The 16,610-nt window shown below is 44.8% G+C and overlaps 1 protein-coding gene across 1 annotated transcript in view; it reads left to right on the forward strand.

The window, feature by feature from the left end:
* plekhg2 (pleckstrin homology domain containing, family G (with RhoGef domain) member 2) overlaps positions 1-16,610 on the forward strand; it is a 140,435-nt gene that overhangs the window by 102,330 nt on the left and 21,495 nt on the right. Inside the window, exons 7-9 of the mRNA XM_072392580.1 lie at positions 4,278-4,428; positions 8,831-8,962; positions 14,939-15,121. Coding sequence (XP_072248681.1) covers positions 4,278-4,428; positions 8,831-8,962; positions 14,939-15,121 — 466 coding nt within the window. The remainder of the gene's footprint in view (positions 1-4,277; positions 4,429-8,830; positions 8,963-14,938; positions 15,122-16,610) is intronic.

Raw genomic sequence — 16,610 nt, forward strand, 5'->3', positions numbered from 1 at the left:
TCTGTTATTTAGTCTTTTGTTTTCCGGCTTTAGCTCATGGCTCAGCCGTGCTTTTTGTTTCTTTAGCTACATTCTTCAGCCAGTCATCCCTTAGCCTCCAGGCTGCTGTTTCCACCGACACCGGAGCAGCTCCATGTCGGGTGTTTGGCCTCATTCATCTCGCTGCTTATCTTGTTTATTCTTTGCTGTCTTTGTGTAGGTTCGTAGCTGTGCTTCCTCTCTTTGCCTTGTTATCCCTTTATTTCTCAGTGTTCCACACTGCTGGGTTTTGTTATTCCAGCTGGAACATTTGTTACGTCCGCCACACTCAGACCTCCTTTTCCTGACTTTCTTATTTCACACAGTGAGACCAGGTGATGTCTCCTGAACCTGGATACCTTGTTATGTTTCATGGACCCGAGCGAGAGCACCTGGGGATGAAAGGATTCCACATATCTGTGGTTCTCTGGTCTGAAATCGGGTTAAAAGTGGTCAGTATTTGGTTTGAGTCCATTTCACAGGATACATGAGGTGGTGAATAACTCTCTGATGGGGGGGAATCACTGAAAGCAGCTTATAAGGAGTCGGTGTTGGTCTTTAGCACTCAGAGGATGCCATGTGTGCCATTCCAAGGCAGCCCACAGTCAGACAGTAATGCAACTAGCAGAAGAGCTCGGTGCATTTTTCCACTGAGGCTCTGGGTCAGGCTTGGAGGGAAATCTGCTGGGTTGCAGGTTTGTGAACTCCGTGTCGCCCCGCTGGGAACACGAGATGAGAGTCTATGTTTGGTTTGTTATCCTGCGTACAGCGAGAGACGAACTCCAGGAATGCAGCCCCTCTGCCATCTGAAATTACCAGCAGAAGAGCTGGGAGAATTCTTGCTTTCAGAGCTGTCCCGGCGCTTTGTGTCGGCGTAATGCATCACGAAACAGGCTGCTGTTAGAGAGACATTTACAGTGGTGGACCTGATCTCAGCGGGTCGGTCCTGGGGGAGGCCTGAGACAGATGCTGAGGTCATTTATTCTGCTAAACTCCACTTGGATGGAAGTGCAGTTTGTGATGCTGTGAATTGATGAGCTGTAGCGGGAGGGAGGCTGGGGGGTCATTTCTCTTCCATGGTATATCAGAGTCACACAGCAGGTTACTGGCTTCATGTCAGATCCTACATGGCCGGGATTATTGGTGCAACCTGTCCAGAAAGCCCCACTCTGCTTCGTTCAACTGCATCACTTCAGGATCTCACAAACATCTCTTCTGAAACAGATCGAACGGCTAAAACAGGTGAAGTAAAGCTCAGAACCGGTCCGAAAACGTTCTGTTTGCTAGGATAGAGTCGACATTAAAACCACTCCCATCTTATCTCCACGGGAAGTTTGAATGATTCATTTGATCTGTTCCTAAAGCTGGTGGAAAGTTGTTGGGAGTCAGTTCCAAAATCCCTTTAATCTCTTCAAAGCTTGACTATTATAGAACCTGTTTGGACTTCCAAGGATTAGCTATTTCCCCGTTTTATGCTCATTTTTATGTTTGAGTCCTTATTTGAGTTGATTCCTAACAATATGAGCATGTAATTATCACACAGACACACTTCTGAGCACATTTTCTCCTCCGGCTTTGAGAAAATATACATAAAATCTGTAAAATCATGCAGTTCGATCGGGAGTCGCGTGCTCTGACTTTTGGTTGCGAAACTGCTTAAAAGCGTGAATAATTTCCCCACAAAGAACAATGAGATTGAGCTAAAACAAAAGAGAAAAGTCAGGCCTCTGCGGAGGCCGGCAGCTCAGACAGACTTTACATTTGAGGCATCCTTCTGAACGGGACTCCTGCTTTCTGAGTTTAACACAATCACAGCTGAAGTTTCATGAGTTTTTCTGGGATTTTTCGACAGAATGTGCAGGTTAGAGCGCGATGATGTCACACTCCCTGTAAAATGCCCATAATTTTCCGTCTTCGTGCACAGTTTATACCTCATAGCATAGATATCTGTGTATAACTCAGTCATTGGGATATTTGTTACAGTTTCCCTAAGATCTCCTCCCAGAGCAGAGTTCCACTCTTTATTCCACTCTTTATTATTGTAATTGAGCTCTGAATTTGCTGGTGAGGCGTCTCGTTAACCTGCCATAAGATATACGTTCCACACATTTGATTAATAAGATACATACAGACTGAGAAGTGTTGGAAGATGAAGTCTATCTGCTGCTGACACAAAGTGGAAAAGTCATCTGGACGAAGAAACCACTTTCTGCAAATGCAAACAAAACCTTCAGGGAAAAGTGGAGTTGAGGAGGCTAATCGGGCTTTGAGTGGTGGTTCAGAATGCAGCCCGGTGTCGCGTTACCTCTGATTGGTGGAGATGAATTCAGGCCCTCGCATGCAGCTGTAATTATCTGCAGTTTATTGGAATATGGAGGCAGCGCCGACCACAAAGGTTTGGAGAATTTAGCATTACTTTATAGACAAAGAATGAGCTGAAAGAGGCACTCGGAGAATATGTGGCTGAGGTGAGCTTCAGCTGCACCGAGGCTTTGGGTGTTTTTTAAAAGGTGGGAATCTCTCCAAGCTACGGTTTTAGGAATGTACATTTCTCATATTGGCCATATGCTTTGCATTCTTCATGCAGACGTGAGTGTTGGTGTGAGGCTGGAGAGTTTGTGTGAGATGACAGATTACAGCTTCATTTCTGCAGCTCTGTGGAGGATTGGCCCCCGTTGTGACATGTCCTGCCAGCGTCACCTTCAGACAGCAGTGCAGGAGGGGTGGCATAAGCAAAGAATACCCGATGATTTCATTGTTCGTGTCATCAACCTCTGCAGAGTTGGTCCTCTGAGGAGTTTCAACCCTTTGATCAAATGCAAGCTGCAACCGTTCGGATGTGCAGGGCTGAGAATTTAAAGCTAAGATTTAACATCTTTGCACAAACCAAACCAGCAGCTCCTGGAAAGGATGATCCAAACTCTCCTTTGCAACTTCTTAGTAACACTACCTACGGATACTTTGCCTCCCGACAGGTTGGATGAGACGTTCAAGTCAAGCATGTGAAAAACAGCTGCCCCTCCACCAAAGTGAAAAGAAAAAGGATGGATAAAGAAATGATGATAAAACTATGAGGATAGTCTGATTTAAACCCTTTAAAAGTAACTGTTGATGCTCAGGATCTGGTTTCTTGTTCTTATGAATCGTATTAAACTGGATTAGATTCTCACAGGATCTGACTGATCTGCTTCGGTCGAACTTTTGTTAATAGATAAACTGAATTGAGTTGGTGTTCACGCCAAAGATCCGACTGAATTTATTTCCTGGAGTCTCGGGAGTTTTGATCCTAAATGAGTGGTCAGAAGCGGTCCTTCCTGGATGTTTGGTGCTGCAGGATGAACCCAGCGTCTGTATCTGTGAGACTCACTGCTGAACACATCAGCGGTGTCTGTGGAAGATATTACCGACTGCAGCTCTGAATTCCTCAACTCCTTCCTGTGATTAACGTCTATCTGGAGAAAAGAGCCTTGTCTCCTCTGTATCCCCATGGTTACCTTGACCTCCTTCCCCCCCATCCTCTACCCACCCCTCATCTCTCCTGTGTGCTGCCTTCTCTTCCTTCCAGCCTCGTCACCGCTGTCCAAGATTCTTTGGCTTCATGTTGTGATGGATGTTTGTCAGAGGATTCAACAGCTGAGGAGTCTCCTCTGTCCTCCATCATCTCCTTTCACCACCTCCAGCGTCCCCCTTCACCTCTCGAGCCTCCTCTTTGTCCTCTTCTCTTCCTCCCTTTACTTTATGCTAACATTGCGTCTCTTTGTTGATTCTTTGTGCTGAATGTTAGTGAACAGGATCCATTTTAACTTTCTCCAAACCTCTTAGATTTATCTGCGTCTTCTTCTATAATCTGAATGTTGTTAAAGCTCCAAACAGCTGTGCAGTCTTCCCTTCATAATCTCCTCCATCTGTCTCTTCCTTCCTCCCATCCCTCCATCCTTTCTTCGCCTCTTCCTCTGATAAATGTTCGAGTTGAAGACCTCCCATCTCACCTCCTGCTGCTCCATCATCGCCTGCATGTCCTCCACTCCAGTTTCTGCCTTTGTTCCCCATCTCTCCTGATTAAATTTCACTCCTGCTGCCTTTGTGTCTGTCAGCAGAGTCGACAGCTGGACTCCTTCCCACCTCCAGCCATCAGCCTTCCTCCATAGTTGTAATTTCACTTCCTGACCAGTAACAAAAGAAGTTGGTGACATTGAAGAACATTTTTCCACGATAATTCAGGCTTCTAACCATCTCTATCCCTCTGTCTCCCCCCACAGTTCGGTGGCTGTACTGAGGGAGTGCATGAAAAACGAAAGTCTGGTTCGTTTCTTCCAGGAGAGACAGACGACTCTGAGCCACTCTTTACCTCTGGAGACGTACCTGCTCAAACCGGTGCAGAGGATCCTCAAATACCACCTGCTACTACAGGTGAGACCCCAGATATGGTCCAATACTGCCTTCTGCAACATGTAGAGCCTCAAATACCACCTGCTACTACAGGTGAGACCCCAGATATGGTCCAATACTGCCTTCTGCAACATGTAGAGCCTCAAATACCACCTGCTACTACAGGTGAGACCCCAGATATGGTCCAATACTGCCTTCTGCAACGTATAGAGCCTCAAATACCACCTGCTGCTACATGTTAGACTCCAGATATGGTCCAATACTGCCTTCTGCAACATGTAGAGCCTCAAATACCACCTGCTACTACAGGTGAGACTCCAGATATGGTCCAATACTGCCTTCTGCAACATGTAGAGCCTCAAATACCACCTGCTACTACAGGTGAGACTCTAGATATGGTCCAATACTGCCTTCTGCAACATGTAGAGCCTCAAATACCACCTGCTACTACAGGTGAGACTCCAGATATGGTCCAATACTGCCTTCTGCATCGTGTAGAGCCTCAAATACCACCTGCTACTACAGGTGAGACTCCAGATATGGTCCAATACTGTCTTCTGCCACATGTAGAGCATCAAATACCACCTGCTACTACAGGTGAGACCCCAGATATGGTCCAATACTGCCTTCTGCAACATATAGAGCCTCAAATACCACCTGCTACTACAGGTGAGACCCCAGATATGGTCCAATACTGCCTTCTGCAACATGTAGAGCCTCAAATACCACCTGCTACTACAGGTGAGACCCCAGATATGGTCCAATACTGCCTTCTGCAACGTATAGAGCCTCAAATACCACCTGCTACTACAGGTGAGACTCCAGATATGGTCCAATACTGCCTTCTGCAATGTATAGAGCCTCAAATACCACCTGCTACTACAGGTGAGACTCCAGATATGGTCCAATACTGCCTTCTGCAATGTATAGAGCCTCAAATACCACCTGCTACTACAGGTGAGACTCCAGATATGGTCTAATACTGCCTTCTGCAACGTATAGAGCCTCAAATACCACCTGCTACTACAGGTGAGACTCCAGATATGGTCCAATACTGCCTTCTGCAATGTATAGAGCCTCAAATACCACCTGCTGCTACAGGTGAGACTCCAGATATGGTCCAATACTGCCTTCTGCAACGTATAGAGCCTCAAATACCACCTGCTACTACAGGTGAGACCCCAGATATGGTCCAATACTGCCTTCTGCAATGTATAGAGCCTCAAATACCACCTGCTACTACAGGTGAGACTCCAGATATGGTCCAATACTGCCTTCTGCAACATGTAGAGCCTCAAATACTGTCTGCTAATACAGGTAAAATATCAAATACTATCAAATTCTGCCTTCTACTGTCAGAAAAGCCTTAAATACTACATTCTGCTACAGGTGATACTCCAAGGTCTTAAAATACACACATCTTCTGCACTTATTGCCTGAAATGATGTGTCTACTACATATTGAACTCGAAATACGATGCGCTACAAGTACTGCTTTGTACTGTGGATCCTTTCTCTCACAGAGTCTCAGATACAATCTGCTACTTTGGTGAAAATTACTCAACTCCACATGTATTGAGTAAAAACCAGCCAGTACATCTGAAAGCATGAAAGAAATTACTTCATATACTAATTAATGCGAAACTTTTAATGCCGTACTCAATGTAGTACCTGAAATACTCACAAGTTACATTTGTAGTATGTCAGGCTGTATGTGAGCACACCAAACTCCTCAGAGTCTACATGTGGTGTCTCAAATACTGCGGCTAAATACCATACAAATACGACATCCGAAGTACCTACTTAATGAGTCATCATTGCAACCAGAACACTATTTTACCAGCAGTAAACCCTTAATTCTAACCACCCGATACTACAAATAACACCTCGGATACGTGCGATCTGTTTGTTCCAGGAAGCTGATTTGTCCTCTTAAAGCTCTGGTCTCCAGGCAACAGATCTGTTTCCTGTCAGCAAACAGAGCGTTTGGCTGACAGCGTGCAGCAGTAAATCATTTCCTCCGCTGAGAGTCCTGCAGCGAGAGCTCAGCGTGTCGGCTCTTTTACTGCGTCCCACATGTGCCCTCATCCACATCGGATGTCGGGTTTGACTCTCATCAGGACCAATAAAAGCAGAACCGAGGCCCTGAGGGACGATGGATGCATGGAGCAGCAGAGCAGGAGTCTCATTTATCACCGGGAGGCGTTACCTTTGGAGGTCCACGTGCAGAATTTACAGATAACAGAAGAAAAGATGCAACTCAGAGATGTGTTGGATGCATTTAGCTGAGCTGGTTGTGGTGGAGTGATGAGCAGCTGATCAGAAGGTTTGATTAGAAAGACCACCCCAGATCTGGCTCCTCTGGGTTTTTTGTCAACTGGGGCTTGAATAAAATCAGTTGTGTTCTTTGGAGCTCTGTGACTGTGACACATGGGTTGTGTGGAGGCCTTTTTTAGTTAAATCCACAGGTGATGTCTTATTTCTTAACTTGTTTTTGACCTCTGCAGCTGCTCCTCTTACAAGAGACCATTGATTTCTGGCCGGTTGTTTTTCTCTTTTTTTGGTTGTCCTCCAGTAAACCTCTCAAACAAACAGTTTTATTTCGAGCTCCTTGGTTAATCAGGTCCAGAAGTGGCTGACGGTGCCCTAAATGAGACTCATGAGCTCTCATACATGTCACCAGAACATGGAGCTGGAGCTTTATGACCTTAATGCTGAGTAACAGTTTATGCTAAGCATGAAATATTGTAGAAAATCATAAAGGGACCATCTTTTCTGGACTATTACCAAAGTGCTGCCTTGTAAACATCAGTTAACTGAAGCAGAAAATGTTAAACCATCTGAGTATGGTTCAGTGAACTCGAGAAAATCTTTTCTTTTCTGGGTTTAAAGAGTCGGTTATTCGTTTGAACTTGAACTAAAAGCAGCTGTCAGAGTCACTTTGCACGAGAGATGGTTAAAAAAAACAGAAAACAGATTTTAATTCCAGCCTTCATCGCGCTGCACTTTGTTCTCACTGGTATGAGGTTAAAGAGGCCAGAACCGAGCCCGACTTAACTTCATAGGAAATAAAGTTTCTGTCGTCTTCAGACTTGTTCACTCGGAGTGAAATGCATGCTGGGAAATCAGCCGACAACAGAAGAAGTCTTCAGTCAGAAAAGTTTAATCAGGTCTTTAACAATGTGCTGATCATATTCTGTCTGAATACTTCCTGTTGGACTTCCTGAGTTCTACAGAACCTCCTGTTTGATAAGTTCTGATCAGAAATGACAGTTATACTGGGGTTCCATGATGGAACAGTCACTGGTTGCTATGGTGATTCCCGCCTTTTTACTGGTTGCTATGGTGATTCCCGCCTTTTTTCAGGTTCTGGGGGGACACAGACAGACTTAACAAACAGACACTGAAGGACAAAGATGTATCTTTAATAATTATAAGTGTGAAAGTAGTTTAAAACCAAAATGGAGCAACAGGGACCGTGTAGAAGCCATAAAAGACAGAAACACAGGTTCAGTCAGTAAAAGTCTGACTTCCTGTGACTTGTTTCCACTGTAAAGTCTGTCTGAGCTGCAGGGCTCCAAAGAGGGAGCGCTTTCCCTCGTTTTGTTCTCTATGGGGACTTTTTTTTTACTAATTTCATCAGCACCGCAGAGCTTTTCCAAAGCGGTGGCATGAGTTTGCTCCCTGCTTTTGCATTTGCACCCCGAACTCTTTCTCTAACGGGGGCCAGCTGTCACCTGGAGCCCCAACTTTCACACAACCGCTGAGTTGTGTGAATGCAGCCCGTCCCAGTAAACCGTCCCGTCTGGTTCTGGTCCAAGCCCACCTCTGAGAGGATGATGAAAAAGGGGAAAGCCTGCCCTTTGTTCTCTGATGTTTGCTCTGCTCGACGGTGGCCAGTTTAAACACTGGTCAAACATGTGTTTGGATCTGTTCTGGGAATTTCCCATAATTCTCAGCTGGTCCCGCTGCAGTCATCTGTGATTAACTGCTGCGTGAGCCGCTCAGACTGCTCTCTGCTGTCGAATCCCTCGTTTTGCTCTTTGGTTGAAGGCTTTGGACATGTTTTAATACGGGAGATTAATTCCCCACAGTTGGCTTGGTCACCACAAACCTTTCCTCCGATGAGCTGCTGCTGTCAGACAGTCGAGAAAAGGAAGAATTTATCAACCAAAAAGCCACTTACGGGGTAAAGTTCATGATATTAAAGCTGACTTTCTTGCTGTAATAAAAGTGATGGTAAATAATAGCCCTCATCTGTCTGACTTTTTCCATATTTTTCAGTCTTTCAACAAATGAGGACATTTATACTGAAACATCTGGAACTCTCAGACATATTTCCACTCTTTCCACGCATTTATTTTGTATTTTTCTAATTGTCTCGTGTGCGCCGGCTTCCTGAAGTTTTGCTTTTGCTGTTTCAGGAGCTTTCGAAGCACTTTGATAAGAGCGACCCCGGATATGAGGTCGTGGAGGACGCCATCATCACCATGACGGCGGTGGCTTGGTACATCAACGACATGAAGAGGAAACAGGAGCACGCCGTGCGGCTGCAGGTGAAGCAGCTGTGAAACAGTGAAACTGAAAGATTTAAAGGTTTAACACATCAGGACACAATTAAAAAGCATCTGGTCCCCATCAGGTGGTGAAAAGAGGTGAAAACAACCTCAGATGAACAACAACACATGACATATCACACCGTGTCATTATTTATGGAACAGAAACTGAGACATAACAAAAGGGAAAAACTAAGTGAACCCTTCCTGCTTCCACAGGAATTAAAAGCAGCCAGCAGCTGCTGATCAATGCTCTGATTAACTGATCCTCAGTCAGTGTGAGCAGCTCTATAAAAGCAGAAGTTCTGTCAGTTTAACACGATGCCAAGGAGGAAAGACACCAGCACTGATCTCAGAGAAGCAGCTGCTGCTGCCCATCAGTCTGGGAAGGGTTATAAGGCCATTTCCAGACTATCTGGAGTCCATCATTCTACAGAGAGAAAGATTATTCACAAGTGGAAAACATTCAGGACAGCTGTCAATCTTCCCAGGAGTGGACGTCCCAGCAAGTTCACCCCAAGGTGAAGAAGCCCAGAGCTACATCTTAGACTCTACAGGCCTCAGTTAGCATGTTAAAGGTTAAAGGTCACCCCAAGGTGAAGAAGCCCAGAGCTACATCTCAGACTCTACAGGCCTCAGTTAGCATATTAAAGGTTAAAGGTCATACATCTCAGACTCTACAGGCCTCAGTTAGCATGTTAAAGGTTAAAGGTCACCCCAAGGTGAAAAAGCCCAGAGCTACATCTCAGACTCTACAGGCCTCAGTTAGCAGGTTAAAGGTCACCCCAAGGTGAAGAAGCCCAGAGCTACATCTCAGACTCTACAGGCCTCAGTTAGCATGCTAAAGGTTAAAGGTCACCCCAAGGTGAAAAAGCCCAGAGCTACATCTCAGACTCCACAGGCCTCAGTTAGCATGTTAAAGGTTAAAGGTCACCCCAAGGTGAAGAAGCCCAGAGCTACATCTCAGACTCTACAGGCCTCAGTTAGCATGTTAAAGGTTAAAGGTCACCCCAAGGTGAAGAAGCCCAGAGCTATATCTCAGACTCTACAGGCCTCAGTTAGCATGCTAAAGGTTAAAGGTCACCCCAAGGTGAAAAAGCCCAGAGCTACATCTCAGACTCCACAGGCCTCAGTTAGCATGTTAAAGGTTAAAGGTCACCCCAAGGTGAAGAAGCCCAGAGCTACATCTCAGACTCTACAGGCCTCAGTTAGCATGTTAAAGGTTAAAGGTCACCCCAAGGTGAAGAAGCCCAGAGCTACATCTCAGACTCTACAGGCCTCAGTTAGCATGTTAAAGGTTAAAGGTCACCCCAAGGTGAAAAAGCCCAGAGCTACATCTCAGACTCTACAGGCCTCAGTTAGCATGTTAAAGGTTAAAGGTCACCCCAAGGTGAAAAAGCCCAGAGCTACATCTCAGACTCTACAGGCCTCAGTTAGCATGTTAAAGGTTAAAGGTCACCCCAAGGTGAAGAAGCCCAGAGCTACATCTCAGACTCTACGGGCCTCAGTTAGCATGTTAAAGGTTAAAGGTTAAAGGTCTCATCTTATCAAAGCCCAGAGCTACATCTCAGACTCTACGGGCCTCAGTTAGCATGTTAAAGGTTAAAGGTCACCCCAAGGTGAAAAAGCCCAGAGCTACATCTCAGACTCTACGGGCCTCAGTTAGCATGTTAAAGGTTAAAGGTTAAAGGTCTCATCTTATCAAAGCCCAGAGCTACATCTCAGACTCTACGGGCCTCAGTTAGCATGCTAAAGGTTAAAGGTCACCCCAAGGTGAAAAAGCCCAGAGCTACATCTCAGACTCTACGGGCCTCAGTTAGCATGTTAAAGGTTAAAGGTCACCCCAAGGTGAAAAAGCCCAGAGATACATCTCAGACTCTACAGGCCTCAGTTAGCATGTTAGAGGTTAAAGGTCATGACAGCACAGTTAGAAAAAGACTGAACAAGGATGGCTTGTTTGGAAGGGCTGCAGGAGAAAGCCTCTTCTCTCTAAAAAGAACATGGCAGCACAGCTTAGGTTTGCAAAGCTGCATCTGAACAAAGCTCAAGACTTCTGGAACAATGTCCTTTGGACAGACCAGAGCAAAGTGGAGATGTTTGGTCCTAATGCACAGCAACGTGACGATAAACAGAATTGTTCATCTTAAATATAAGGCCAAAGCGAAGAGGAAGTGTGACGTATTGAGCTGGTTGCAGTTCACAGTTTCTGCCACTAGATGTCAGCATATCTCAACAAACAAGTTGAAGTGGATTAAATTAGATATAAATGCTGTTATTTAATAGGGATTACTTCTCTTGTTGGGTTTTTCCATTAAATTAAAGACTATAACACTTTAATCCAGAACCATTCTCTAATTCGCACAAACAGTCGTGTAGAATTGATGCTGATGCAGCTGAAACCGTTCCAGCTGGCTGCTCCTATCGTGATATCAGGGTTCGTTGGGTTTCATTAGCAGACCGAGTCCAGTTTTACTTTCACAGCCCAGCTGTCAGTCACATCAAAGCCCCCCCATGAGCCTGAGAAGTTCAGTTTGATCACTTTCCAGAATGAGAATCAGAGGCTGAGACGGTAACAAGCTGCAGATGTTGACAGCAAACAGGAGAATGAGCTCTTCCGTCATACAGATGTTTTAGGTGTTCACACAGCCTCTCTCAGGACACATTCTCAGCCCTGTGCTGGGTCCACGGAGGTTTCCTGACCTCCTGAAGTGACCCTCAGGCACCCAGAGGTCAACCAGGCGACCTTCAGGTGCCAAACTCTGCTTTCCACACATCCCCCGACACATGTTCACATGCACAGGAACATGTTATTAACTGGTTTTACTCCCTCTGTGGGGCGATGCGGGGGAACCGGGAGGAGTCAAACACTGTGTCAAACGGATGCTCAGAATCATTCTGAGGCACATTTAATGTCTCTGAGAGCGTTTTAAACCTTCATCTGTGCACAGACTGAATCATATCGTCAGTTTGAGTCAGAACCAGAACTCACTGCTGACAGCTGCAAACACCGACAGCATTCAGCATCGGCAGAGAAGGAGTCTTAACCATTTAGGGGACACCTTCTCCATCTCAGGCAGAGTCAGAAAGTCAGAAATTCAGCTCCAAGTCCAGAAGAATCCAACATGTAGATTAATTTCTGTCAAAAGGACGTTTTCCATCAAGCTTCAGAGAATCTTCATCAAAACGCACCGAATCCTGTTTCCTTTGGTCCATTTGTTCCTGAAAGACTTCGCTGATACTTTCTGAAACACACAGAATAGAAACAAATGTAGCAAGAAAGGAGTCAGCTGAGGTGGTTCCTCTGGTTAGGATGCCTCCTGGGAGGAGGCCCGGGTCAGAACCAGAACCCACTGCAGGGATAATGTATCCAAATCCTCCTGGGGGGAGCTGAAGAGGGATGGATGGGTTTAACTCCTGGACCTGCTGGTTCTGAGACCTGATGTCACATAAGATGGATGGATGGATGGATGATGGATGGATGGATGGATGGATAGATGGATGGATGGATGGATAGATGGATGATGGATGGATGGATGGATAGATGGATGATGGATGGATGGATGGATGGATGATAGATGGATGATAGATGGATGGATGGATGATGGATAGATGGATGATAGATGGATAGATGGATGATAGATGGATGGATGATGGATAGATGATGGATGGATGATGGATGGATGGATGGATGGATGGATAGATGATAGATGGATGGATGGATGGATGATGGATAGATGGATGATAGATGGATGGATGGATGATGGATAGATGGATGATAGATGGATAGATGGATGATAGATGGATGGATGATGGATAGATGATGGATGGATGATGGATGGATGGATGGATGGATGGATAGATGATAGATGGATGGATGGATGGATGATGGATAGATGGATGATAGATGGATGGATGGGTGATGGATAGATGGATGATAGATGGATAGATGGATGATAGATGGATGGATGATGGATAGATGATGGATGGATGATGGATGGATGGATGGATGGATGGATAGATGATAGATGGATGGATGGATGGATGATGGATGGATGGATAGATGATAGATGGATGGATGGATGGATGGATGGATGGATGGATGGATGGATGGATAGATGATAGATGGATGGATGGATGGTGGATGGATGGATGGATAGATGGATGGATGATGGATGGATGGATAGATAGATGGATGGATGGATAGATGGATGGATGGATGGATGGATGGATGGATATATGGATGGATGGGTGGATGGATAGATGATAGATGGATGGATGGATGGATAGATGGATGATGGATGGATGGATGGATGGATAGATGGATGATGGATGGATGGATGATGGATAGATGGATGATAGATGGATGGATGATGGATAGATGATGGATGGATGGATGGATAGATGATAGATGGATGGATGGATGGATGATTGATAGATGGATGATAGATGGATGGATGGATGATGGATAGATGGATGATAGATGGATTGATGGATGGATGATGGATGGATGGATGGATGGATAGATGATAGATGGATGGATGGATGGATGGATGGATGGATAGATGATAGATGGATGGATGGATGGTGGATGGATGGATGGATAGATGGATGGATGATGGATGGATGGTGGATGGATAGATGGATGGATGGATGATGGATGGATGGATGGATGGATGGATAGATAGATGGATGGATAGATGGATGGATGGATGGATGGATGGATGGATGGATGGATGGATGGATGGATGGATATATGGATGGATGGATGGATGGATGGATGGATGGATGATGGATGGATGGATGGATAGATGGATGGATAGATGGATAGATGGATGGATGGATAGATGGATGGATGGATGGATGATGGATGGATGATGGATGGATGGATGGATGGATGGATGGATGGATGGATGGATGGATGGATGGATGGATGGATGATGGATGGATGGATGATAGATGGATGGATAGATGGATGGATGGATGATGGATGGATGGATGGATGGATGGATGGATGATAGATGGATGGATGGATGGTGGATGGATGGATGGATAGATGGATGGATGATGGATGGATGGTGGATGGATAGATGGATGGATGGATAGATGGATGGATGATGGATGGATGGATGGATAGATAGATGGATGGATGGATAGATGGATGGATGGATGGATGGATGGATGGATGGATGGATGAATATATGGATGGATGGATGGATGGATGGATGGATGGATGGATGATGGATGGATGGATGGATAGATGGATGGATAGATGGATAGATAGATGGATGGATGGATGGATGATGGATGGATGATGGATGGATGATGGATGGATGGATGGATGATGGATGGATGGATGGATGATGGATGGATGGATGGATGATGGATGGATGATGGATGGATGGATGGATGGATGGATGGATGGATGGATGGATGGATGGATGGATGGATGGATGATGGATGGATGATGGATGGATGGATGGATGGATGGATGGATGGATGGATGGATGGATGGATGATGGATGGATGGATGATAGATGGATGGATAGATGGATGGATGGATGATGGATGGATGGATGGATGGATGGATGGATGATAGATGGATGGATAGATGGATGGATAGATGGATGGATAGATGGATGGATGGATGGATGGATGATAGATGGATGGATAGATGGATGGATAGATGGATGGATAGATAGATAAAATGATAGATTTAAATGCAGCTGGATGTAATTGGAGTTTAAGTGATAAATTAAACCTAATCTCAGCCAATCAGAGAGCAGCTCTCTGGCTCCACATCCTGTTTGACTGATAAAGCATCTTTATGTTGCTCTTATTTCTTATTTATAAAGAGCTCTTCCTGCCATAATGAACCTTTCTGCAGCATTTTTATGTAAACTCATCATCTGAGCTCTGAAAACACCTTTAAATGAAGGTTTATCCAGGAACTTCTGACCTGTACCCACATCTCTGCAGGAAATTGAGTCTCTGCTGGTGAACTGGAGCGGGCCGGACCTCAGCGGGTTCGGAGAACTGGTTCTGGAGGGTTCCTTTAAGGTCCACAGAGTGAAGAAGGAGAGGGCTTTCTTCCTGTTCGACAAGATGCTGCTGATCGCCAAGAAGAGGCTGGAGCTGTTCGTCTACAGCACGCACATATTCGTAAGGAAAAGACGTCTTTTACCTTCAGTCCTGCTCTGAAAGCTTCTCTCAGGAAGGTTTTTATCATCTTTTACCTTCAGTCCTGCTCTAAAAGCTTCTCTCAGGAAGGTTTTTATCATCTTTTACCTTCAGTCCTGCTCTGAAAGCTTCTCTCAGGAAGGTTTTTATCATCTTTTACCTTCAGTCCTGCTCTAAAAGCTTCTCTCAGGAAGGTTTTTATCATCTTTTACCTTCAGTCCTGCTCTAAAAGCTTCTCTCAGGAAGGTTTTTATCATCTTTTACCTTCAGTCCTGCTCTAAAAGCTTCTCACAGGAAGGTTTTTATCATCTTTTACCTTCAGTCCTGCTCTAAAAGCTTCTCTCAGGAAGGTTTTTATCATCTTTTACCTTCAGTCCTGCTCTGAAAGCTTCTCACAGGAAGGTTTTTATCATCTTTTACCTTCAGTCCTGCTCTAAAAGCTTCTCTCAGGAAGGTTTTTATCATCTTTTACCTTCAGTCCTGCTCTAAAAGCTTCTCTCAGGAAGGTTTTTATCATCTTTTACCTTCAGTCCTGCTCTAAAAGCTTCTCACAGGAAGGTTTTTATCATCTTTTACCTTCAGTCCTGCTCTAAAAGCTTCTCTCAGGAAGGTTTTTATCATCTTTTACCTTCAGTCCTGCTCTAAAAGCTTCTCTCAGGAAGGTTTTTATCATCTTTTACCTTCAGTCCTGCTCTAAAAGCTTCTCTCAGGAAGGTTTTTATCATCTTTTACCTTCAGTCCTGCTCTAAAAGCTTCTCACAGGAAGGTTTTTATCATCTTTTACCTTCAGTCCTGCTCTGAAAGCTTCTCACAGGAAGGTTTTTATCATCTTTTACCTTCAGTCCTGCTCCAAAAGCTTCTCTCAGGAAGGTTTTTATCATCTTTTACCTTCAGTCCTGCTCCAAAAGCTTCTCTCAGGAAGGTTTTTCATCTTTTACCTTCAGTCCTGCTCTAAAAGCTTCTCACAGGAAGGTTTTTATCATCTTTTACCTTCAGTCCTGCTCTAAAAGCTTCTCTCAGGAAGGTTTTTATCATCTTTTACCTTCAGTCCTGCTCTAAAAGCTTCTCACAGGAAGGTTTTTATCATCTTTTACCTTCAGTCCTGCTCTAAAAGCTTCTCTCAGGAAGGTTTTTATCATCTTTTACCTTCAGTCCTGCTCTAAAAGCTTCTCACAGGAAGGTTTTTATCATCTTTTACCTTCAGTCCTGCTCTAAAAGCTTCTCTCAGGAAGGTTTTTATCATCTTTTACCTTCAGTCCTGCTCTAAAAGCTTCTCTCAGGAAGGTTTTTATCATCTTTTACCTTCAGTCCTGCTCTAAAAGCTTCTCACAGGAAGGTTTTTATCATCTTTTACCTTCAGTCCTGCTCTAAAAGCTTCTCTCAGGAAGGTTTTTATCATCTTTTACCTTCAGTCCTGCTCCAAAAGCTTCTCTCAGGAAGGTTTTTCATCTTTTACCTTCAGTCCTGCTCT

This window comes from Leuresthes tenuis, unplaced genomic scaffold, assembly GCF_036924035.1.
Source record: "Leuresthes tenuis unplaced genomic scaffold, fLeuTen1.0.hap1 SCAF_9, whole genome shotgun sequence".
Lineage (NCBI taxonomy): Eukaryota > Metazoa > Chordata > Actinopteri > Atheriniformes > Atherinopsidae > Leuresthes > Leuresthes tenuis.